This window comes from Vitis riparia, chromosome 14, assembly GCF_004353265.1.
Source record: "Vitis riparia cultivar Riparia Gloire de Montpellier isolate 1030 chromosome 14, EGFV_Vit.rip_1.0, whole genome shotgun sequence".
NCBI classification, from domain to species: domain Eukaryota; kingdom Viridiplantae; phylum Streptophyta; class Magnoliopsida; order Vitales; family Vitaceae; genus Vitis; species Vitis riparia.
This window is the reverse complement of record NC_048444.1, coordinates 22,094,518-22,119,063: the sequence shown is the minus strand read 5'-3', so window position 1 is coordinate 22,119,063 and position 24,546 is coordinate 22,094,518. Positions and strand designations below refer to the sequence as shown.

Below are 24,546 nucleotides of genomic sequence, written 5' to 3'. Positions count from 1 at the left end.
GGCCATCTTCTATAATTGGCTGCTACAAATTGAGTCCTAGTGTGGACAACTAAAGAAATAATATGTTAGATATTTGGGTAAAATCATATCATCAAATGCTTCGAATACAGTTTAATTTTCTCATATAAAAATAACATATTTGAGAATATCATTACAACTTCTTTTCTACGTCCAAAACATTTCTTAATTATAACTTCTATTAATAGGAAGGTTTGAAGTTTCGAGAAATATCGTGGATATTTCAGATATCAAAGGCTTTAAAAACCTTGATGAAAGGAAAAAGAAAAAAAAAATTGACAAAGATTAGCAAAATATCATATATTTGTGATGCAAATAAAATCGATAATTAATCATTATAAAATCGCTAGGTTGCATAAAATAAGTGATTTTGTCGATTACTTCTCCCTTCTCCAATGAATGGTCAAATGTAACCAAGCTGATTTAACATCAAAGATTGTTGTCATGTTTTTTAAAAGGTTTTTTATGTTTTTGTTTTTTAAAATTTATTTTTTATTTTAAATTTATATTACTTTTGTTTGGTTCTCGTGGGTCCAATTACCATTTTATTTTATATTGTCTTTTTTATTTTTAATTATTTTTCATATTTATATCATTAATCCAATTTTAAAAAATGACTATCATTTAATTTTTAAATTTTTTTTATATTCATCCTTTTAATTTATTTCATTTTGAATGTTTCTATTTTAAATGTTTAAAAATATAAATTTATTCAAAAATTGTTAATATATATATATATAAAAGTAATGAAGTTGTAATATTTCATAAATTAAAATTAATTTAATAAAATGAATTATTAATATAATTTCAATTATTTAAATAAACTAATGTTAATAGCAAAAAGTTATCACCACAAATTTATAATAAAACTTTTAAAATTAAATTTCAAATAAAATATTTTATATAAATATTAGAAATGATTTAATTTTTATTTAAAATTTAGAAAAAGATGTTTTAATAAAACTATTTTTTTAATTTATAAAATAAATGAATATAAATATATTAAATGAATTTAAGATAAAAAATTTAAAATTTGATAACATTATAAATTGTTATTCACGACCATTATTCAATATCTTCCAACAAAATTATTGTTGAAAACAAATGTCAAAATGTGAAGTGAATGTTTTAACACCCAAAATATAAGCAGGCTTTCCTAAACCTTTCTTGTGTGACATCACCACCAACTTAGAACAAAGCAACAAGAAGCTTTCAGTACTATACCACCAACTTATAATAAAACAATAAACATATTCTTTTCATCACCATACACAAACATCATAGTATAAAGATCATGGTCAATAAAAATCACACAGCATCCTGAAACTAGGCACGGGGAGCTTGTTTCAGTTCATAGAGAGCTTTCTACTACTTACAAACATCAGAGTGATCATGATGATGAACACCAAGTCTAGCACATGTACACTTGTTCTTGTAGAAAACCATGCAAAAATAGAACTTCCATAACAAGTTGTTCCAAATCTTCTAAGGCCTATGAAAGGATTATTTAGATTGTTGTTAGTTTAATAAGACAGAATCCCCCAGCATCAACTCCTCTTGATTTAAGCTTTAGGCTACTAGGTGAGCTCAGAGTCAGAAATGCACCATCAATTTTTGTATTAAAAAGAAAGACATTCAACATTCAGAAAAACTAAATATCAACCACTTAAAAGGGTGAAGAGAGACTTCATGCATTTTATTAGTAAAATTTGTTCTGCCTGAATTTCATGACCAGAACAATGTATAAATACAAGCCACTCAATTGCTTAGCTGGCCTATAGACCATATACTCCATGGAAGCAAAAACAACAGCCTGCATAAATACAAGCACTTAATCAGGTTAATTAACCAGCATGTAGACAGTCTAGTCCATGAACGCAAAATTTAAAACACCTTTGCAGCCAGTGTCCATGTAGCAAATTAACCAAAAGGCTCTAACAAGATGCCATTTGAAACAGCAAATGAATTTGTACAATCTCAGAAAATCTCTCCCATATCAAGGTCAGAGTAAGGTTTTCATGTATCTCTTCTTTAAAATCTTCAATCCTTTCCGCAGCACCTATACAAGAAAAAAAAAAAAAAAGACAAATAAGCGAATCAATTTAAATAATGAAAAAACATATGCAAATTAAATAAATAAAATCTGTGCAATCAACATATAGTTAGACGAGTTTTGTGCAATCATCAATTTAGAATAACTACACATGTATGTATATGTGCTTGGGTAGACAAGTTTTTAAGATACGTAGTCTACTCTCCTAGATGTACATGTTAGAAGGTAGCACATAATTACAAAGGAAAGGCTTTTCCTGATTGCTTTCCATACATGGTAAAAATATCTTCAATCCAACCTTTTATGACAAATTTAGCTCAAGATTTAAAAAAAAAAAAAAAATTGATATATTTTTGTTAAATATTTCCATGAAACTATTTCAGCTTACATTACATAAACTCTGAACATCTAAAGAGTCAGCCATCCAAAACATGAGTCCTAACTGAGTTCCACTAAAACTAGAGCTTATGGTAAGATGGATGGAAGTTTCCGTAGATGTTTTTAACTGCAAGCCAAGATGCTTTAGAAACCCAAGGTGACCTGGGCAAATCAACTAACTAGCATGAAAACTACCAACTGATACATACGGTTAAAGAAGACCATGATTCTTCAAATATTTCACTTCATTCTTACATTTATGTAATCCTCCTCAATTGTCCAGCCCATATGGCTTCTCTTTAAGGAGGTTCTTCACTTGTTTCGATTATAGTTGCATATTGTAGAAGGATGTCTTGTCTATCTTGAATTTTTTAATTAATAGAAAATCCTTGTGTTTCAGATATTAAAAAAAAATGAATCTCAAAAGTATGAAACATTTTCTTACTCTCCATTGATTACAAAGGGGGGGAAAGGATGAACAATTTGAATTTACCACTATCACGATATAGTTAAAAGTATATAGAAAGATATTAAAAATCAAGCAATTTTAATAGACAGTCGATATCATGAGAGAATCAAGTAAGATGCAAAGAAGGAAATCTAGATCATCCATGCAGAATTGATACCACATCAAGACATACATTAAGCACAAGTTTTTTTTATTTGTAAATAGTTCTCATACATCTTTCAATTTTGCAGCTACTTTTGCCTTCATTTGGAAAAGTTCACTTTTATTTTCTTCTTTCTTTTATCAGTTCTTTTGTGTTTTGGAAGGATTTCTCATCCTTCATTATTTTACTAATCCATATCAACAAATCTATGTTTCTATATATTTGTACACCGTGTTAGACACACAAATATAACTGTATGGAATATCCAGATTACAAGTCAAGCAAAATGATTGAAACAAAGCTACCCTAACTTTTAGCTCTCACAAATTCTGTAAACAAGTCAAGAAATTAGAGTTAAACTGTTCTGAAAAACAATGTAAAGTACCGCTTGTATCTCTTTTTGGAACCACATGGGCAGAGTGCATTTCTACTTATTTGACCACTTTTAGCCAATTTAGACCTGGCAAGATCTACCGGTGTTGAACCCATCAGCTTTTGCAACTACAGAACAAAAAATACCAAGTATAATTAGTATATTCGTGCAAATATTTTTATTTTCTGCTGAGTAATATAGGGCTCTACTTTCTAATCAGAAATCATGCATCTTGAAAGGATTGTTCATCCTTCTCTGTATTACCCTTTAGTACAATGAATATGTTTGTTTCACATTAGAAAAGAAAAGAATAAAATAAGTACATTTGAAACATTCCATGTTTAAAGGAAAATTTTAGGAGAAAAATAACCAACATGGAACATTTTCAATAAAGCAGTTCTAACAAGTTTCTGAAAACACAGAGTGACTAAATATGTTGAGACCATTGATCATAAAGAGTGGCTAAATATGATTAGAGTGGTAGCCAAACATCAATAGTTAGCAAACAAGACCAATGAATATTTTTCTGATTTTGTATCTAGTTTTTGGGTGAAAAACAAGAAACTGAAAAATACCCCATTTCAGCCAGTAGTCTGCATTTTAAACCACTGGTTCCTATCTAATAGAGGTTTACTTACATGAGAATAAACATGTTCCCAGAATATCTAAAAAGACAACATATCAATTTCAGATATCCAAATCAACTCAAGACTCATTGTGTGCAGTTGATTCCAAAAAAGGCTTAATAATCAGGTTTATTACTAACCATAAAGAATAAAACTCGTTGCAAAAAAATAACATGAACATGACAACCAGGTCACCATGTTTTCTATATTCTGTACACAACTGAGAAGTATAACAAACAAACTGATGTGTACTATATATATATATTTTTTTTTTTGATAGGAAACGACAATGGAATATATTGATAAAAAGGTGTACTATATATATACATATGTGGTGTACATATATTTTTTTGTTAGCTATTCATACATAAACATATAGTATTCTCAAAGTTAAGAAAGAATTAGACCCATTGATCTGTAACTTCTAATCCTCCAATATAAGTCCTCTGACATTCCATTTACCCAAAGCACCATATATGAAAGATTAAGAAAACAACCATGCTTAAGGCAAAGTTTTGCTCCAATTCTATACAAACCCAAAACCCAACTTTCCCTTGAATATATTCAGTATTCTGGGTCAAATGCTGTTTTGGATTGTAAATTTAGCTACTAGTTTGATTTCTTAGATGGTCCAGGTGGTGGCTGAGATGTTCATTTTTGCTGCCTTTGGTGCATTCTGTATTTTTGATAGGTGGATTGTGAGGCAATTTAGTTTTGCCTTAAAAAAATATAAAAATAAAATAAGTGAAACAGTAGTAATTTTTAGAGCATGAAGACGTAGATGGGTGACTAATGCTGGACCTGATTTGTAATTTATGCTTATATGCATAAATGATATCCAAGAAATTCTCAAGTGCGTTTTAATATGTTCATCAGAAAGATCAGAGGCAGTGAAAGTCATATCTCCTGATTTTGGATCCCTATTTGACGAACAGGGTAAAAAAGAAAACTACAAAAAAAAAAAAGGGTTTGTTTCAAAACTGGCTTGTATAAAGCCTAACAAAAATAGCACACCGCAGGGCATAGAATTTAGATAATACACAATGGGAAAATAAAAAGGGTAAAAAAAACATGGGAAAAAATATACTAAATATAAAAGGCCACAGGGCATGGGAAACTCAGTTCCTTTTACCCCTATTCCGCTTGGAGGCAACTACCACCCATCCATCATCTGCTTCAGCAACCTTTGGGTTTGAGGCCCTTGGCTCCTCTACCGGCATCTCTGCTGGATTTAAATTTGGTGGGGGGGCTTCTGGTGCATCCACAATCATGTTTGATGAATTATCATTCCCCATGTTCTCATCATTGTCGTCGTCGTCATCATCATCATCATCATTGTCCTCATTAACAGCCTGGCACATGATAGAAGAGATGCAATCAGAAATAAGCCTACATTAGTAAAATTTGAACTTTCCTCTTACCCATGACTTTAGACCAGTCAAAGGGAAATTGAGGTTTTTCACCACAAATGTTTTCCCAACATTCTTGATACATCTAGAAAGAACCACCCCTTACCAACCCCCCCACACACACTCCCCACTCCTCCTAAAGAACAAGAAGGAAAACCCAGAGAAATGGTTATAGAAAACTGCCACTAGAATTGTCCTGGAGCAGCAGTGAGTCTAGCTCCTCATGAATATATATTTGGTAAAAAAAAAACCACTACGGGATAGGTCACACACAAAGGCTTAATTCCACATATAATAGAAATATTTTGATAATATTGCATAATATGATTGCAATAATAAATAACTAGCCTATCATATCAAAACATTCATTTCCTGATTTTATTTCCTCTAAAAAGTAAGTAGCTCAGTGTTTCTGCTAACTTTCCAAGGCCTTCACTAGTAACAACTGATCCATTGCTCCATTCCCAATAAGCTACCCTCATTCAGATGGTCTCAATGTTCTCTTTAACCAAGTATACCCTCCCAAACCCTGAAATGCTACCAGAATCCTACCATTAAATTTTTGTCTCTAATCATTTAGCCTGAAGGTTTCATCTCATCTAGATGCCTCTACAATTCACTGATCACCACAGTAGCTGTAGTACAGATAAAATTACAAAACCCCATTCTGGCATCCACTCTATTCTTATTACCTATAACTCTAAGGGTGCAATTGACACATGAAAAGGAATGGAAATACAATCAAAATGGAGGTGAATCAAATTAGCTTATAGAAGAAGGAATCAAAATTCTAGTGAGAGTGAGATTTGGTTTCCATGTTAATAATTTTTTATTTATTTCTATTCTCATCCTAAAAAATAATCCAAACACATTAATGAATGGGAATGTAATTGATTTCTTTCCATTATTATTGTTTATTCCAGCATTCCAAACATGGCCTAACAGTAAAAAGAGAAATGGAGTCACAACCAACTCCTTTCACCCTTCTAAACAATGTTTAGTCAGGTTTGGTATCATTGCTGGAATTGCACTGATATTCTAATGGCTTCCCAATGGAAACAGAAGTATTGACTACAGGGGCAAGGAGGATTGAGGCAGTGAGAATTTCAGTTAAACGAACAAAGTGATTTAATTTTGTTGTTGTTTCATATCTGTTCTATCACTGATTTTTAATTGTGTCAAAAACCATTTCACCTTCTGCTTCCCAACCAAACAGCAAAACAGAACTCTAGAAGATAATTAATATTTACATAATTTCCTAATTGAACAAAACTCTTATTCTAGAGAAAATTCTTATTTTTGAGAATGCATGATGACCTATCTCTCATTTGTTGCATGTGGATGCAGTGGATTATTCGATTGTTTTCTAGGATGTGGAGCTGAGCCATGTATAATAATGTTTCAGCGCATGATATTTTGAGAATCAAGTTAGAGAAGAGCAACAGAGGTGCCTTCAGCTTTAGTTAACTTGTCAGGTGGAGAGACAGGTGTTGGGGGTCTGCAGATGTTGAGGCAGGCTTAGGCTGTAGAGTTGGCTCTCTTCCAAATATTTATTATCCTGTCACCTTTGGGCTCTCCTTTCCAGGCAAGGCAGTCCAGGATTGTTTGGTCACTTGTTGCCACCTTCTAGCCACATTTTCCCTACCATTCTCCTTCACAAGCTTTCTCTCTTTGGCAAATTTCCATCTCTAATGCCTTATTGAACAATTCCAATTTCCTAATATCCAAACACCCATCACTCAAAGGTAACACACCTCTTCCACCCCACCAAGGGAAATGTGGCAAGAAGGTGGGTGAATGGTGTCCAAGAGAATGTCAGATCCAATGTGGGGCATGGGAAAGAATCAAAATGAATATGAAATTTTGTCAAGTACATGCATTTGTAGTGTGTAACGCAGAAGGAATTCTTTTATGGCCAGATAGGTGGTGTGGGAGCAAGCTCTAGGGCATATACCTTGGTTGCAGAGTATTCGGTGGGGATGGAGAAGGAAGGAGTTTTCTTGACCTGCATGGTTTTGCTGAGAGCAAGAAGTCATTGGTTGCATAGCACTTGGTGGGAATGGAGAAGGAAGGAGTGGAACTCCAAGTCTTACTAGGGAGTGTCAGAATTGGAAAGTTGATTACCCTGACCAGAAAATGATGTGTGATAAGTAGGCTCATTCAACTTTTCTGAAATTTCTCCAAGTAGTGTCATTTGATTAGTCTCAAAGTATTCAACATGTGCTCGCAATTCAATGTTTCATCTCATCTATTATGCCCCTGCAATCTCAAATCATCATATACAGTAACTGTCAGACTGAACCCATTCCCGTTATTCAGAGATTACTTATCCCTCTTATCAGTGAGAAGGAAAAATGGATTCAAACCATAGCTCCTCCCACTCTCATAGATGCCTTAAGTCAGGTTTGGCGCTTTTTGATGGAATTGCACCAGGCATTCTTCTGATGGCTTTTCCAAAGGAACAGAGGGATTCTGAAAACAGCTGAGAGAGATAGAGAACGCAAAAATATCAATGAAAAGAAGACACAGTGAGATTTAATCTTTAGTGATTTCATGTCTGTCCTCTGAAATGCTTGTAAAATTCTTGAATTAGTAATTGAGTCAAAATTCATTTCTCCTGCTTCTCAACCAGGCAGCAAAAACAGAACTCTGAAAATATAAGTGTATCTACAGGATTTTTTTAACTTAAAAAAATTCTACTCTAGAGAATGCATGGCAACTCTCACTTGTTATATGCAGATGATTTGAGTTTTTTTCTCAAACTATTAAATTTGAGATCGATCTTAGAGAGGATGATGCAAATGATTCCCTTCTAAAACATCTTCTTTTTACTTTGCTTCTTGACAGATTTCCCATCATGCAATGAACTCAATCCCATAAAACAGAAAATAAACAAGAATAACAAAATCATGAGACACAGGAACAACAAAGATATAGGGCATTATCCTCAGTAGAGAAGAATATCATTCTCATGGACGGAGCAAGAAGTTGTTTAGGCTAGTACTTATAACTAAAATTACCTGTCTAATATGATGAACAGCTGGCCGGGAACCGGCTTCCCTTAGTTTTTCAATTGACTGATAATTACCTTCCAAACATTCTTCATGCATAGTCATTAATTTTTCAGCTACCTGCTTCAAGTTATATAAAATGCACACATTGGTAAGAAATGCATCCCTGATTTCTGAACTAAATACAAGCCAAAGAAAAGCATAAGAATTAGATATGGCACGAAGAGTAGACACAACAAGATAAAAGCACTCAAGACATCTTTTTCAAATCGTTCACAATCTAAATATAGTGAAGGGTAAGAATCAAAGTTCCTCTTATAGAAGGTAGTATAAGTAGCCATACTTGTTCCCAACTTGTAAAATAATGCAAAAAATTGCAGAACACTAGAGCTTTGGTCCTTTGAGGCATGTGGATGACAGGCAGTTTAAGCAGTCCAAAATTTGTTTCATCTTTAGCATGACATGCAAATCACAAAGAATTACAGTCCCACAAAATTTTAGGGTGGATAAACTGAGATAACAAATTAGAAATGCAAACACTAAAGTTTGCAAAATTTGGATAAGATACAGGGGAACTAACCAAGAATGTTAAAGAGATATTATCAAGTACCCATCCATCCAGTTTTGTCATCTTGATTCATTTAATGTTAGATGCAAAACAATAGCAAGACGATGTGAACAGAAAAGTTAGTACATGCTGGATGAAGTAGGGGTCTGAATTGTTGCATAATGAATATGCTGATATATATCAATCAATTGAATAAAAAATTTATACTACAGCTATAAAATAAGCCATATTTCTACAGTAAAATGCTGGGTAATCAATAACAAAGCTGTTGAAAGAGAACCTAGGCCCAAGGCACAACACTCCATCTATAGTACTTTGTTTGCCAAGGTGCACGCCTTACTGAAGAGGGAAGATGATATGACAGATGAAAAGAACTGGGTTCAAACTAGGGACAATCCAAACACTCAATAAGGCTCAAAGAAGATCATTGTGCTTCCAAATATCCATCAATACCACAATGACAAACAAATAAGCCTTTGGAGCAGTTATGTTATGGCAGCTCGTTATGGCTCTGTTTTGAATTAAATGGGTCATGCCCTCCACAGTAAGAGAGGCCCTTTTTGGGCTGGCATGGATCTTTCTGCAAGAAGAAGAAGAAAAAAACTTGGAAAGCTACTCTTTTGTATTTATTTTGGATCAAGTTATCAAGTAATCCTTCATGTATATTTTTTGGGGGTTGGTTAGAGTTACAGAGTTAATAGCTCTTTGTCCATGTTAGACTTCATCGACTCCCTGAGCTGTAGGTACAGGCAGGGGAATCATTTTTTGTTCATCCCTCAACTTTGGTTGGCCTTTTCACGCCTTTGTATACAACATGTATACTTTTGAGCGCCCTTTTGTTAGATAGTTTTAATATATTTTATCTTTGCCTATAAAAAAAGGTTTGTTTATGATTTTCTCTTTCTTTTCCCTTTTTGTAATTTTACAAAAATAAAGAAAAAATGCTACTGAAGAAGAAATTTTTTTCATTAGAGTAACATGTTAGCATCTGAGAACTAAATGCTCTACTAGCGAATTGTGAAATGCCTACTGCAAGAATGACAACGAATTAAAGCTGCAATGGTGAGTTTACAAAATAAATGTGTTATGAAGATGTTGCTTTTGCAAATACCAGAAATGCAAATGAGAAAAATCATAAAATAATTGCTAAACTTATACTATAAGTTATTTCAACTGGCTAATAGTTGGGTTTCTGAAACCCAAGATATCCTTCCATGTATTACAATCTTCCTTTTGATGAAATTAAATATCACCATTTCCACTTAATAAAAGATGATTCCTAGGGTTTAAAAGATCACTCATCAAGAATATGATTGGCTTGCTCGCCCCATTGTGTAATTAACACATTTCTTTCTGATAATAAATTAAATAAATAAATAAAAATATGCATGGACTGTGTCCATTGAAGGCTACAGAGTAATGCAAAGCACTCATACCTCCTCAATGCTGCCGTCCTCAGTCATGGTGTTGAGCGAAAGCATAGCTTCATCAAGTATATTTTCCAAATCATCAATGTAAAGCGGCTCTGATGAAAATAGGAATTACCAAAAAAAGATCAAAAAAAAGTATATCAGAATCAGAGACCAAAACATCACTTAGGTTCTTAGGTTCTGTTTTATTCAAAATTGTAACCCAAAATCACAATTCAATACGGAATTCACAAATTTGACATTATCTGTTCCAATTAAAACCAATTAAAAACATGGCTAAATTCGAAACCCACGATAGCAAGGTATTACTGATCTATATCACATGTTCCAATCAAGTATCAGTTCATATTTCACAAAAACCACATCAATTTCCAAATTGATGTACAAATTTGAAATATTTAATCATAAAATCAAGTTAAATGGCCATTAGAAATTTATAGTTCGATCAAGCGTCAATTCGGAGCATATATCTATATATATCAAAGCATTAATTCGACTAATCAGAAGCAGAATACTTCAAAAAATCAAATAGAATGAAGTGCAAGAATTCGGAAATGAAATGAATGTTGAAAAGTTACCCCTGGAGTGTGTGAACCAGGAGAAGATGTCGAGGGCGAGTTGGTCGGCAAGCTGGCTAGACTGACGACCACCCCACTCGTTATGGACGGCCATCTGGAGAGCAGACCACTGCGACAGAAGCATTACTATGCCTTGTTGCAGATGATGAGTTGCCTCCTCTGACAGCTGTGGCGCTACGCCTCCACTATCCATGGCAAAACCCTAACCTAGTTCTCCCTCTGCAAAATCCTTACTTCCTCTCTTTCCCTGTGATAATATTTTTATTTTGGAGGTCAAAATAGTAATTATAAGTATTTTTTTATTTTTAGAATTTTTTCACTATTAAAGTATTAATATTAATATTTTTAAAAATAAAATTTTTCTTACATTATATAAATATGAATATCCCTTTAATTATAAACACATTTTAAAATTTTAAGAAATACCATACAAATATACTACAAAGACGAAAGATATACCAGTAACATAGAATCTAGATTCTTGCACCAAATCTTTAAAAAGAAGAAAGATCAGTAGCTTTCCAAAGGTTCTATCTCATAATTGATCCACAAAGAAGAAAACAGATGGTCCTTTTTCAGTAATGGACAAGAAAAAACTCAAAAAGAGAAAAAATCAATCAAGAAATAGAAAATGTTCAGAAAAGAACAGTGTAAATTACCTGTTTGGATGATTCCCAGTGGAGAAGAATAGGAATTGAACAGATGATCCAAAAATCCAAGATTTCAGAGGAATCAACGAAGATAGCAATCAAAATAGACAAATCTATATAATTGGGTACAAGGATGAAAGTTTCCATTTTTTTCGCCGAAATTTCGGGTTTCGGTGGTCGGCGATACGAAAGAGGGGGGCGAAATGTCGATGGGAGAAATTTCGCCAAATTTCGGTTAAAATCGGCGAAAAAATCGCCGAAAAATGGATGCAGACGAAAAATCGGCGAAATCTTCAAAAAATAGCCGGACACTGCAATTTATCGGCGAATTTTCGGTTTGTATAGCCGATTTTTTTTCCGATTTTTCTGAAAATTTAAATCTGATCACAGGTGACAAAATCTGATCATGATTTGCAGGCAAAGGTTGTGTTTTTTAGCCTGGCTCAAAAATCGTGGATTTAGGGTTCGTGAAATTTAAATCCAATGGCACACCTAGAACAGATCCAGAAAACACAGGAAGCAAAAAAATAAAAAAGCAATCTTTCTGGTTTTCCTTGGGGGTTTTGCATGGATTTTCTCGGAAATCAAACGAGGATGAATTTTCCCAGAAATCGAATGGGGGATGGATTTTCTTGGGAATCAAACGGGGTTGCAGAAAAATAAAAATAAATAACAAGATTAGATTAGTACCTGGGAGGATTGAGAGTGGCAGAGGAAAATAGGGCCTTTTTAGGGATTCTCTCGTCTGGAGGGCAACTTCAGAAAAGGGCTTCAGGCTTCTTGATGCCCGAGTGAGAGAAGTGGGTGGCCTTTTTATTTTTAGATTTAGTAGAGATTAAAAAAATCTCCTCCAATCCTACTTCCGGTGGCTGTGTTTTATCTTATGCATATGTTTGGATGCCACTGTTTGATGATTTTCCTTTTGAATATTATCGTTTTCAGTTGAGTTTCACCAATTCTTCAATTTATTGTTTACCCACTTACGACTATTTTAGGTTGCAAGAATATTTTGGGTTGTGAAACAGATTTTTCTTGTATAAAATACTGAAAGAATAATATCAAAAATTATTTTTAAAAATTGTTTTTGAAATATTTTTTTTTAGTCTTTGCGCTGGTAACTATTTTAGAAAATAATTTCAAAAAATAGTTTTTTTAGTTTTTTATAATAAAAACCTGTTTAGAAACCCAAAACTTAAAATGTTTATAACCTATTTTTAAATATATTTTAAAAATAATTTTATATGTATAATTATTTTTTAAAACAATTAAAAAAAATTCTCCGAAAACATAAAAATAGTTTTGGGCTATTAAATGTGTTTTTTTATATTTTGTCAAACGGGTTCTTATTTTTTTTAAATAATTTTTAAAATCATTATTTTTCTACATAAGTGATTTTCAAAGGTTTTTATTTTATGTATAAATTATTATTATTTCATGATTTAAAAAAAACATTAATATAGGTTTTTAGAGGTTTTTATCTTATATATAAAATTTAAGTTATGACTATTATATGATTTTAAAAAAATTTTAAAATAAAAACAACACTAAATGTTTCAACATTTTTTTTTAAATAAGAAAGTTATTTTATAAATATAATATCTTCTAAAAATTGATTTATTTTAATTTGAAAGTATTATCAAATTTTTTTAAAATTATTATTTTTAAGATAAATTTTAAAAATTGTTTTATTTTATATAAAAGTTATTATTATTATTATTATTATTATTATTATTATTGCTGATGTTACTATCATATAGCTGAATATTAATACATTTATTAATTATATAATTACAAATAAAAAAATAAAAATAATAGCGATGAACAATAAAATAAGTACCATCGTCATTGATTTTGACCACTCCAACCCACTTAAATGCATCCCAACAAGAAGTTTGAGAGTATGTCCATGATATCACCATCCTTTAAACAACATAATCGCCCAAGACACTTGCAATCACATGCGAGAGAGGTTGTCCACAATACCACCATCCACGACAGTGACGAGACCATCATCCTTTTATTTTAGAATTTTTAATAAAAGTACAACTATTTTAAAAATATTATTTTAAAATTCAACACATTGAAAAATATTTTTCAATTTTACGAGAATTTACATCACGTTGGATTCTTACGTGAAGATATCGACTTTTGATAAATAAAAATAAAAATTCAACCCAAACGAAAAATAAAATAAAATCCTGACCTATTTCTCTCTTTCTCCCTCATCCATTTCCTTCGATTAGTTGTTTACAATGAGTTCAATGAGTGGAGTTCCAAACTCAAGGCATCGATATCAACTTGCAAGGAGGTGAAAGCGCAGATCTAGGACATTATCGACACCTTCACCAACTATTGTAACATTTTTAGTGTTCTACTAGTTTATGATTCCAATCGCTACTCAACCTTTGAGAGCATCATGTGGTGGCTTGATGGGCGCAAAAGTGAGTGTTTTTTGTTTTATTTATTTATTTGTTTGTTTTAAGTGTTTTGTTTATTGTTGTGGTTTTATTTTTTCATTGACGAAGTGTAGGAAAGTTGAAGAAATTGAACTTTCCCTTATAATTTTTTTAATAGTATTGACAGAAGGTCTAAAGGTTTGAATTGCTTCGATTTATTTGTTCAACTTTTGAAAAAAAGTGGGAAAAATACTTTAGTGAGTTTATAATCCTTGGTAATTAACTTTCTTGCTAGAATGGTTTAATTTTGATTATCAAAACCATTTCTTTTTATGGAAACTAATAACCTGATCTATCTATTAGTCATTTATGGCTAGCATATCAGCCCATAGTTTGAGGTCCCGTGCCACACTCTGGCTAGAAGTTGCACTAATAGGGTATTCATGAATCCTTGTCATAAAATGTTTGTAAAATTTTGAAGGCATTTACCCTAGATTTGCGAAATTTATTTTGTGCAAATATTGAACTAAGTTCAGGATTCAATGGAAATTAAAGGTCTATTTGATAATTGTTTTCAAAAATAATTCTAAAAAATAGTTTTTGAATTTTTTTAATTTAATTTTTATAAAATAAAAGTCTATTTAGAAGCATAATTTTTTTAATATATTTAAATATATTTTATTTATATATATATATATATAGTATTTTATTTCTAATCATTTTATATGTTTATACAATAATTTCTTAAAACAACTCTCATAAAACAAGTGAAAATAAGAGAAAAAAACTAAAAATGTTTTCTAAAAACACCATTTGTTCTTAAGAACAGAAAACAAAAAATGGATTTTTCTTGTCAAACATGTTTTTTTGTATTTTTTGTTCTGAAAAATAAAAAAAAATGTTCTAAAAAATAGTTCCAAATAGACCATAACTATTTCCTATTTTGAATGGCATGAATCCCTTCACTAAGAAATGAAAGATTTTAAAAACTACTGCTTTTAAAGTATAATAATTTTCTTCATGCAGTATAATAATTTACATCTTATTTAGGATGGAATGAATTTTAGGAACTTTCTTTTACATAGAATAACAAATTGGGTTGGAATTCCCGTATGGGTTTTTGCTACCATCCCTTACCATGATGAAGGAAACATTCAAGGGACATCTATTTGTGACACTCACACAACAATCAAGTTATTCATACATATCATCGTGGGTGAGTACATGTCAGTCCCAGAAAAGCCAAAAATGGAACATACATATCATCGATGTCTATAATGGAAGAGGAAGACTCCTTCGTACGGTATACATTAAGGATGTTATTATATATGGGTTGTATTTTGGATATTATTATTATTTTCTATGTTGTTATTTTAGACAAATAGTCATTATATATATCTATTACTTGTTATATTTTGAATTTAGTAATTATTGGTTAACATAAGTTCCATAGTATTGCTACTATTTTGGATTTATTTTGGAAGGTGTCGATTCAATTGACATTTAATTGACTCATCATTTAATTGACTCATTTTGATTAATATTGGTTTACAAAGCCAAAATATTAATTATGATGTATGCATGTAATAAAATTTAAAATTCTCTCTTAAAATCTTATAAAAAAGAAAATAAAAATTATTTTAAAATTATAAAATTTTTTATAAATAAATTATAAAAGAGCAAATAAAGATTATTTTAAAATTATTATTATTATTTAAATAAAGTTGTTTTATGAATAAACAATTTCTATGTATAAGGATATCGTTTCTTAAAGTAACTTTTTACATGATACAAATTATTCGTAAAAAAATAATAGAATGATTAACTTTAATAAACAAATAAAATCAACGTTTAAGGAAGTTGTATTTCAAGTAGCACCCATTTAATGCAAAATTTTAAATAGCGACGAATTTCCAAAATTTTAAATTAAAGACCTATAGTTTTGATTTTTTGAGGACTTGAGAAATAATGAGTAAATAAATATAATACTTAGTGGATGTTTGGTAAACCAACTTAATAACTTAAAGTGACATAATAATTTAATTTTAGTCATTACGTAAATTAAGTATATTTGATAAAATAACTTTATGATATGATTTAAAGTAAAAAAACAACTTTAAATAATAAGTGAAAACAACTAATTTATTCCTAAATCTACATCTTTGGGGGTGTTTAATAAAACTTAATACTATTAATTAATAATTTAAGTTGACTTTAAGTTAAATTATATTTAAGTTGTATGCTTAAACTGATTTAAAATAAGAATTAAGTAATAAATTTGTTTGATAAAATTATCATAAAGTTTATTTTTAATTATTAGATTGACATATTTATTCTCATAAATTATAATTAGAGTGAAGGAGATCGAATACTAATAGAAGTTGTAGAGTAACAAAAGAGATCATTGAAGTAATTAGAAAAAATGAGAATAAAAATGTAGACTTAAGAATAAGTTAATTGTTTTTACTTATTACTTAAAATTGTTTTTAACTTTAAATTATAAAGCTATTTTACTAAACTTAGGGGGTGTTTGGTAAAACTTAATACTTATTAGTTAGTAATTTAAGTTGAATTTAAGTTGAATTATACTTAAGTTATTGACTTAAAACGTGTTATCAGATTCTTATTTTAAGTATTATGGTTGTGTAATAAAAATAACTTAAAATTTATTTAAATAATCAAATTGACATATTTATTCTCATAAATTATAATTAAGACAAAGGATGTTGAGTAACAATGAAGGTTGTAGGGTAGCAAAATAAATCATAGATGTAATTAAAACAAATGATGATAAAAATGTAAAATAAAAATGTGAACTTAAGAATAAGTTAATTGTTTTTACTTATTACTTAAAGTTGTTTTTGACTTTAAGTCATACCATTAAATTGTTTTATCAGACATACTTAATTTACTTAATGAGTTAAATTAAATTATTAAGTCACTTTAAGTTATTAAGTTAGTTTTCCAAATACTTACTACTTAATTTACTTAAAGACTTAAATTAAGTTACTTTAAATTGGTTTACTAAACACCCACTTCATTTTATATTTTTACTTACCCTAAATACTTTCATGATCTCCTTTATTATTTCACAACCTTCATCGTTGTCGTTACTCAACCTCATTTTCCCTAATTATAATTTATGAGGATAAATTTATTATTTTGATGGTTTAGAATAAGTTTTAAGTTTATTTTATCAAACAATTTTAATACTTAGAGTAAAAATTAAGTAATATATTTTAATTCAACAACTTAAGTATAATTTAATTTAAATTAATTTAACTCATTAAGTAATTATGGTAAAGCCCTTTCAATTATTGTTTTGATAAAGTGAAACCTTTTTCTTTATTAAAATAATGTGAATTAGACCTTGAAGAAGAACATATTTTCTTGAATCCGCTGAACAAGAAAAAACAATAATAAAATAATCATAGTTGTTGATATAATAATATGGACTTCAATATCAACAAGAATTTTATAGGTAAAAATTATGGTCTGTTTGGCCAATTTTTTTGTAGAATAGTTTTTTTGTTTTCTAAAACAAGAAAAACAACAAAAACACGTTTAATAATTAAAAATTATTTTATATTTTTTAATTATTTTATATTATTTTTTAAGATTATTTAAAAAAATAATTATATAAGTACGTATAATTAAAAATAAAATACCCAATATAAAAATTATTTTAAAATAAATTAAAAACATTTCAATGATTTTTATTTCATAAAATATAAAAAAATATTTTTTAAAAATTATTTTTTAGGACTATTTTTTAAAACAATTATCAAATAAACTGTTATTAATACGTGTAGCACGTCTTGGTAAAAAAAATTAATATTTTTAAAAAATCATTATAGAATTCAAATTCCCATTTTTCGTAAATTTCACAATATCCCGAAAGTAGAATATCAATAAATTTATTTTTTATTTTTTATTTTTTTAAAATTCTTTCTTCATGCAAGTTGCAACCCATCATTTTCAGAGTATGCTACTGAATCAACAGTATTGCTTTGATTGGCTGATTCCCTCCCACACAGAAAAACACATATAAAAAATAATTTGAGTGGGAGAGAATGAAAATTGTTAATCCGATTCAACAAAAATCCATTATGAAATGCCACGATGTTGACAATTATGAAACTGACTGGCGAGAAATACCTCCATAAACGCCAAGGAACAACTGCACAGGAAGAACAACATTGGGGACCGTTCCATAATCATTTTTCTGAAAAACAATTCTCAGTCTTGTACTGCTTTCTGCTTGAGAAGTCTGCATAGTTTTTTCTTTGCAAGAATGGGTACTGGAAATCTCTCAATATTTGGTGTTAGTTCTACAATCTTGCATCCTGTTTGGTTCTTGATTTATAGTATTATCTCAAATAATAGCGATTTGCTAAGGTGGGTGCTTGAGATTTTCCATTTTTTGCTGTTAGTACCTGAAATTTATTTATTTCCAAATAATTATGGTGTTTGATTCTTAGCCTTTCCTGCTGATTCTGCTGGGGTTTTTATTTTTAATATTTTTATTTTTATTTTTTTATTCTTTGTCATATGATAGCTATTGTTAGTAATTCAATTATTTTATTTTAATCTTTTAATTGTTTTGAAAATTTGGATTTTTGAATTGTTTGTGAAGTTGGGTGTTTGAAATTTTAGCTGTACTTTCTTCAAAATCAGATTTTCATACAGATTAGTCACGATACCTAGAAAATTTCAGTTCCTCCAGGGAGAATCTTTCTTCTCAATCGGATATTTAGTGTTCTTGTCTGTCATCCAATATACAAGCGGCATTTGTCCCTCTAGATTTACATGTACATCATGAAATTGTTTTCGAAGTATGAATCTGTTTTCTTCAGACTGTATTTGTTTATTCACCATATTTGTGATGAATATATTCCATAGCATATGAAGAGCAATGTTTAAAAGAAGCCAGCCTCATTCAATTTTAATTATCTTTATTCATTTCCAAGGGATTGGGGATGTCCAAATTTCAAGAGAAAATCAATTTTTTCTTTTGCCTTTTTTCCCTGATGTGTGTCCACTTCTTTATCATCTTGTAGTGATTTGAAAAGGTAACATGGAAGAGAAGTGTGCAATTGCAAAAGATGTTACTGAAGTAAGTTGTCATTATTTAAAAGTTGCTATGGTTTTCATGTTTCCTTTTATTCTCAAATGTATCTTCCTTGCTTTTGCAATGTGCAGCTAATAGGGAATACCCCAATGGTATATCTGAACAATGTAGTGGATGGTTGTGTAGCCCGTATTGCTGCTAAGCTAGAGGTGATGGAACCCTACTCAAGTGTTAAAGACAGGTCTTCGTTTTGGGTCCCTGGACTTAATTTTCTTGTATTAGTATTTCATAGATGACGTGTTGCGATGATGAAAATACTGTGTTTATTTGAGTATTTTATCTTTAAGTTCTCTGCACATTTCAAATCTTTGACATGCAGGATTGGATATAGCATGATCAGTGATGCAGAAGAGAAGGGCCTGATTACCCCAGGGAAGGTTAGTAATTGAATTAATCCTTGTATCTGGAAATGTTTTGGTAAGTTTTTTTGGTACACTGTTATATGCCTTTTATGACTCCGTCAACTTCAAAAGTAACATTTTCTCAATGACTGGACCAAGCCAGTCAGTTGTGCGAATATTTCTTCACCATCTGACTTGATCTAGTACCATTCGAACCATCAAATCACAGGCCATCATTTTTGGGGTTCCTTATAACATCTGCCACTAAAAAGGAATGACTCCTTGCTTTTGGTGCATTCCTCGGTATTCTTTGCACATGAGTTAGCTTAGATGACTTCCCCATCCTCAGTTGGCAATAAATTCGTAGGTGATAATTATATACTTCTAGGTTCAAACAGGGCTATAGCATTCATGGATCTAGTGCACAGCTTCAATGATCAAATCAGGGTATTGTCTCCCAAGAGAAACCACTTTTCATTTTTCTCTCTTGGGCAGTTTTCATTCCTATAGTTCAAATTATGGAGATTGATATTGCTCTTGGTTCTGAAATGTTTAAATGTTGGTGGATGTAGACTGTTCTTATTGAGGTTACCAGTGGAAATACTGGCATTGGGTTGGCATTCATTGCAGCAGCTAAGGGTTACAAACTTATCTTTGTCATGCCGAGTGCAGCGACTCTTGAGAAAAAAATGGTCCTCCTGGCTTTTGGAGCAGAGCTGCATCTCATAGATATGGCCAAAGGCGTTCAGGCGCTTTTTGATAAAGCTGACGAGATACTGCAAAACACACCCAATGGTTATTTTCTTAACCAATTTGAAAATCCTGCCAATCCAAAGGTATGTTCTGGACCAGTATCAGTTAATGCAGATGAATGGTCAGAAAGACTTTCTGACAAATTTATTGCTGTTTGTGTAGATTCATTATGAGACCACAGGACCAGAGATTTGGAAAGGAACAGGAGGAAAAGTTGATATCCTAGTTGCAGGAATAGGGACTGGGGGTACAATTACTGGTGCAGGGCAGTTCCTCAAGGAGAAAACCCCCGAGATTAAGGTTATCATGTCTCTGTGTGTGTGAGAGAGGGTGGAGACTGAGAGGAGCAAATGTTTTTCAGTTTTGATATTTTTGGTTGGTTTTCTTTTGTTTGCATTTAGGTTTATGGTGTAGAACCAGCTGAAAGTGCAGTTCTTAATGGAGGAAAGCCTGGTTAGTACAATGTCTCATACACCTTATTCACTTGGTTCTTGCCTTGGCACCATCACATTCTTTCATGTTTCTGGATATCTATCTTAATTTCAATTTTAATTTAATTTTATCTAAATTTTTTTGGATGGATGTTGAATTCAATACAAAGTTGCCAAGTCTCCTGCTTTTGAATAATATCAGCCCTTAGTGGCACCAAGTACAATCTTATTATTTATTAGTAATCGGACATAATAATTAATTAAAAATAAGCTATCATAAGAAATAACTTTTTAAGACACTTGTTTCAAAGAAATATAAAACCTAAAATGATTTTAATTAAGTGAATATGTTGTTATCATGATGTTTTACTTGGAGGTGTCAAGTGATTTCACAAAGCTGATGTTACTAGTAAATTACAAGGAGAGTTTGAGAAAGTTCCAAGTTTTGCTGCATGTTTAAATGTTGTCATGGCTAGAATGCTTATTGTTGAGGCCCAACGATGCTATCAACAACAAACAAGAACTCAATTTTTACACATTCTTGTGTATGAATAGTAGGGGCTGGAAAATGAACAATGTACTTATCCGCTTGAGCATATCTCTTTAAGTAGTTTGTTAACTAAGTTAAATGGGCCAAGCTTACAATTAGGTGAAGTAGCATGGTGCTTGGTTTAATTAGCTACCCCCATCCCACCAAAAGAAAAAAGAAAAAAGCATCCAAGACTATATTAGTATAAATGTGGTTCAAAATGACTAGAATTGAGTAATTTTATGGTATATTTAGATCGTTATTGAACAGTTCATTTGCTATTTACCCTAGAAAAAACATGAATTTAATTTTTTTCTTTTATTTTCATTTTTTAGGGTGGGGGGCAGTGGGGGGAGGTGGTATGGGTGGTGGGAAGATTCTGAGTCTAGGATCTTCAATTAAAATGCATTAGTGATACTAAGGATCCTCACTCAGCTCACAAATAACCTTGAGCTTGGTCCAACTCAAGCTCAATCCCAACATTGAACAATGAGCAATACTTAACTGGATTTGGGTCATTATAAATCCCCATCCCAACCTCTCCACCAAAAGACAGAAAAAGAAAAAAATAAAAATAAAAAAAAAAAAAAAAAGAAAGAAAGAAAAGAAAAGAAAAGAAAAGAACTACCAACCCAATAGTCTATGCATCTGCTGGGACATGCTTTTGAGTGATCGTTCTTTGAGGTTCTCTATTTTGATGATTTTTTTGGTCAACTGTTTTGTCCTACCTGATTAGCAAAATTACCGTCATAAAATTTCCTTTTGATTGATTTCTCAAGTTTCTTGATCTTCCTGTCTCTTTGTATAATATAACATTTTATTAAAGAGAAAAAAAGAAAATTTCAAATTTCCTTCTTTCAATGCTACCTTTACTTTTTTACTGCAACTCAGCAGTGAAAATCATGATTCTGAATTTAGTTTCATGTTAGCCTTCTAGAAGATCGCTATTTTCAATTACTGACAATTTTGATATGGATGTATGTGTTGCATGTGATTGGTTTCAAAGGTTCACATCAGATCCAAGGAATTGGTGCGGGTATCATCCCTAAAATTTTGGATACTGAACTTCTTGATGAAGTTATTCAAGTAAGTCATATTATCTTTTTTCTCACACATTTTCTTTTAATCAAGGACTGGCATTGTCTGCTTGTGCTATAGTTCTACAAACTAAGTTATAAAAACAACATTGTAATTGAAAATGTAAACCAAGGAAAACAGCTCTTGTATGCTAGTTGTTCATTATCACCGAATCCTACTATCAATATATGTTAGGGCATCTGCTGATTTCTTTTTCTTTTTTTTTTTACTTTCATTTCCTTTTCATGGTTGCTTGACATTTGTGGTTTGAAATGTATACACATACCAGTCGTATAAAGGAACAAAGTGCCCACATGTTCATTCAAGCAAACAATGCCTTTTGAACAGGTTGAAGAAAGGTTGAACCTGCATTGTGCTAGAAAGCTTGTGGGTATGTGATAAATAGCATATGGGAAACAGTGAGGGGGATGAGAATGGAACCTGTACTGTGAACAAAATTGAACATGGGAAAAATTGATATGGGGAAAAAGTCGTATGTTGAATAGTAGGCTTAAAGAGAAACCTAATGGGACTACGAGAGTGTGTAAAGGTAGCTATGAAACATTAAGAGGGCATATGGAGAACTTGAAATATGGAAGGGTTTTATCCATTGTAAAGATAACTTGTACTTATATGCTAAAGGTGGATGAGCTTGTGATCATCATGGAGAGTAACCTGAAATGGACAAAAGGAACTTTACCCTTTTTTCATGTCTTCCTGTGTAGTATGCACAAAAACAGAACTGTAACCTCTAGTTATGGCTTCCTGTAAACCAGGTCCAAAATATCGGGCTTGGCCATATGGATACACAGGAGAGATTAATATTACTAAACAATGTGAAGCAGGATTCTTCTACTTGCAGGGCATCTTATAAAGAGAAGTTCAAATTTGAGTGACAATAGCATACCAAAAGTATACACTGAATTTATTTGTGCTTGTTTAAGGACATGCAGATGAGACCATTATTTCAGTACGCTTGTTTGCATCTCTGCTTTGGCAGTATGCATGATTGAACTGCCAAAACAGGTGTGCATGGATGTCTGCTATTAACTGCTGATGTTTGTTGAACTTTTCAGATTTCAAGTGATGAGGCCATTGAAACTGCTAGGCTTCTTGCATTAAAAGAAGGTTTGCTGGTATGTCAACAATAGGGTCTCTTTCAATGAACTGTTGGCATCTTAAATACTCCATTTGATGGTACAGCATGTTGCTTTAAACCCGTGAGAAGTTTGCCTCTATTACATAATTTTCGGATTCTTTTTTGCAGGTAGGGATATCATCTGGTGCTGCTGCTGCTGCTGCAATAAAGCTAGCAAAGAGACCAGAAAATGCAGGCAAACTCATCACGGTGTGTAGTGGGCTTTACTATTTAGAGTACTATCAATATAGGATTTGATTTATTTTACCCTAATCTCCAGATTGGTATTTCTTCTGTTTTTGTCATTGCTCCACCCTAACTCAATTCATCCAAATATTTATGATTTTCTTTCCAATCTGACTCCATTAGCCTTTGTCATCTACTTTCGTTACTGTGCAGGTGATTTTCCCCAGCTTTGGAGAGCGTTATCTATCTTCAGTACTCTTTGATTCCATAAGGGTTGAGGCTGAAAACATGAAGTTTGATTGAGTTTTTACCTGGTCTGGGAGGAGCCTTGTTTCATTAGCCTTTTCCTTCATTTATCATTTGGTTTTAATTACACCAGAAATCTAATGATCTTTGTATTCCACTGTGGACTAGTCAAACGTTGAATTAATTTACTTGTAGTGATGAAGTTTCAGAATAATGAAATTCATAGCCCTTATCTTTCCAGAGCCTTTGCTATGGAGCATGCTTCAATACACCAGAGAACTAAATAATTCCGATCAGTAAGTTCTTTCTTATATAAAATGAGTGTAGTATTGTAGTTGAAAAAACAACCGTGTTTGGAGTTGAAATTTGATTTAGGATATGTGAGAAGACATCTTAAAGGGTGTTATGCTAGGGCTCAGTGTATCCTTCCAGACCTTAATTTTAGCATACCTCACTTTCCTTATAAATGAAATTTATTATGTAAAGGGTTCGTCATATTTCTTGTATTTCGCTAGTGCTTAGTACTTTTACCTATTTGATGTTATTTTGCAAGACTTCCAGTCCTCCTTACCATTTTTTTTTTGTTCAATGACTTCTTGGCTTCTTCTCAATA

The 24,546-nt window shown here is 31.5% G+C and overlaps 2 protein-coding genes across 9 annotated transcripts in view; one reads left to right on the top strand and one right to left on the bottom strand.

Moving 5' to 3' along the window:
* Nucleotides 1–24,178, top strand: part of LOC117929678 (cysteine synthase-like) — a 42,694-nt gene extending 18,516 nt beyond the window's left edge. Inside the window, exons 1-11 of one of the 4 annotated variants that reach the window (XM_034850044.1) lie at nucleotides 18,188–18,399; nucleotides 19,162–19,217; nucleotides 19,304–19,413; nucleotides 19,552–19,609; nucleotides 20,146–20,409; nucleotides 20,489–20,626; nucleotides 20,728–20,779; nucleotides 22,293–22,372; nucleotides 23,440–23,499; nucleotides 23,631–23,711; nucleotides 23,901–24,178. In XM_034850044.1, the coding sequence (XP_034705935.1) occupies nucleotides 19,179–19,217; nucleotides 19,304–19,413; nucleotides 19,552–19,609; nucleotides 20,146–20,409; nucleotides 20,489–20,626; nucleotides 20,728–20,779; nucleotides 22,293–22,372; nucleotides 23,440–23,499; nucleotides 23,631–23,711; nucleotides 23,901–23,990 (972 nt within the window). In that variant the 5' untranslated portion in view covers nucleotides 18,188–18,399; nucleotides 19,162–19,178 and the 3' untranslated portion in view covers nucleotides 23,991–24,178. Of the gene's footprint in view, nucleotides 1–18,187; nucleotides 18,500–19,161; nucleotides 19,218–19,303; nucleotides 19,414–19,551; nucleotides 19,610–20,145; nucleotides 20,410–20,488; nucleotides 20,627–20,727; nucleotides 20,780–22,292; nucleotides 22,373–23,439; nucleotides 23,500–23,630; nucleotides 23,712–23,900 lie in introns of those variants that run through there. The other 3 variants (XM_034850045.1, XM_034850046.1, XM_034850047.1) reach the window with 3 other exon arrangements.
* Nucleotides 1,671–12,440, bottom strand: LOC117929682. 5 transcript variants are annotated; one of them, XR_004653793.1, is made up of 8 exons: nucleotides 12,396–12,440; nucleotides 11,056–11,302; nucleotides 10,484–10,572; nucleotides 8,489–8,599; nucleotides 5,192–5,411; nucleotides 3,446–3,561; nucleotides 1,912–2,077; nucleotides 1,671–1,831 (listed from the first exon to the last, which is right to left on the bottom strand). XR_004653793.1 is itself a non-coding variant. In XM_034850056.1 (5 exons), the coding sequence occupies exons 2-5, from the start codon at nucleotides 11,246–11,248 to the stop codon at nucleotides 5,178–5,180; spliced, it is 627 nt and encodes a 208-aa protein (XP_034705947.1). In that variant the 5' UTR covers nucleotides 11,249–11,302; nucleotides 12,396–12,440; the 3' UTR covers nucleotides 4,906–5,177. The 5 variants fall into 5 exon arrangements, 1 of the variants encoding a protein (XP_034705947.1); XR_004653794.1 differs by having other exon boundaries at nucleotides 1,671–2,077; nucleotides 5,147–5,411; XR_004653791.1 differs by having other exon boundaries at nucleotides 1,671–2,077.
* Nucleotides 24,179–24,546: the final 368 nt, after the last annotated feature.

What these genes read in the sequence shown, in the direction of transcription:
- LOC117929682 (XM_034850056.1), bottom strand. Translation starts at nt 11,248, where the DNA reads ATGGATAGTGGAGGCGTAGCGCCACAGCTGTCAGAGGAGGCAACTCAT. An exon ending in AGGACGGCAGCATTGAGGAG is followed by an intron (nt 8,600 to 10,483) that starts GTATGAGTGCTT and finishes AACTTGAAGCAG; the next exon opens with GTAGCTGAAAAATTAATGAC. An exon ending in CTGTTCATCATATTAGACAG is followed by an intron (nt 5,412 to 8,488) that starts GTAATTTTAGTT and finishes ATCATGTGCCAG; the next exon opens with GCTGTTAATGAGGACAATGA.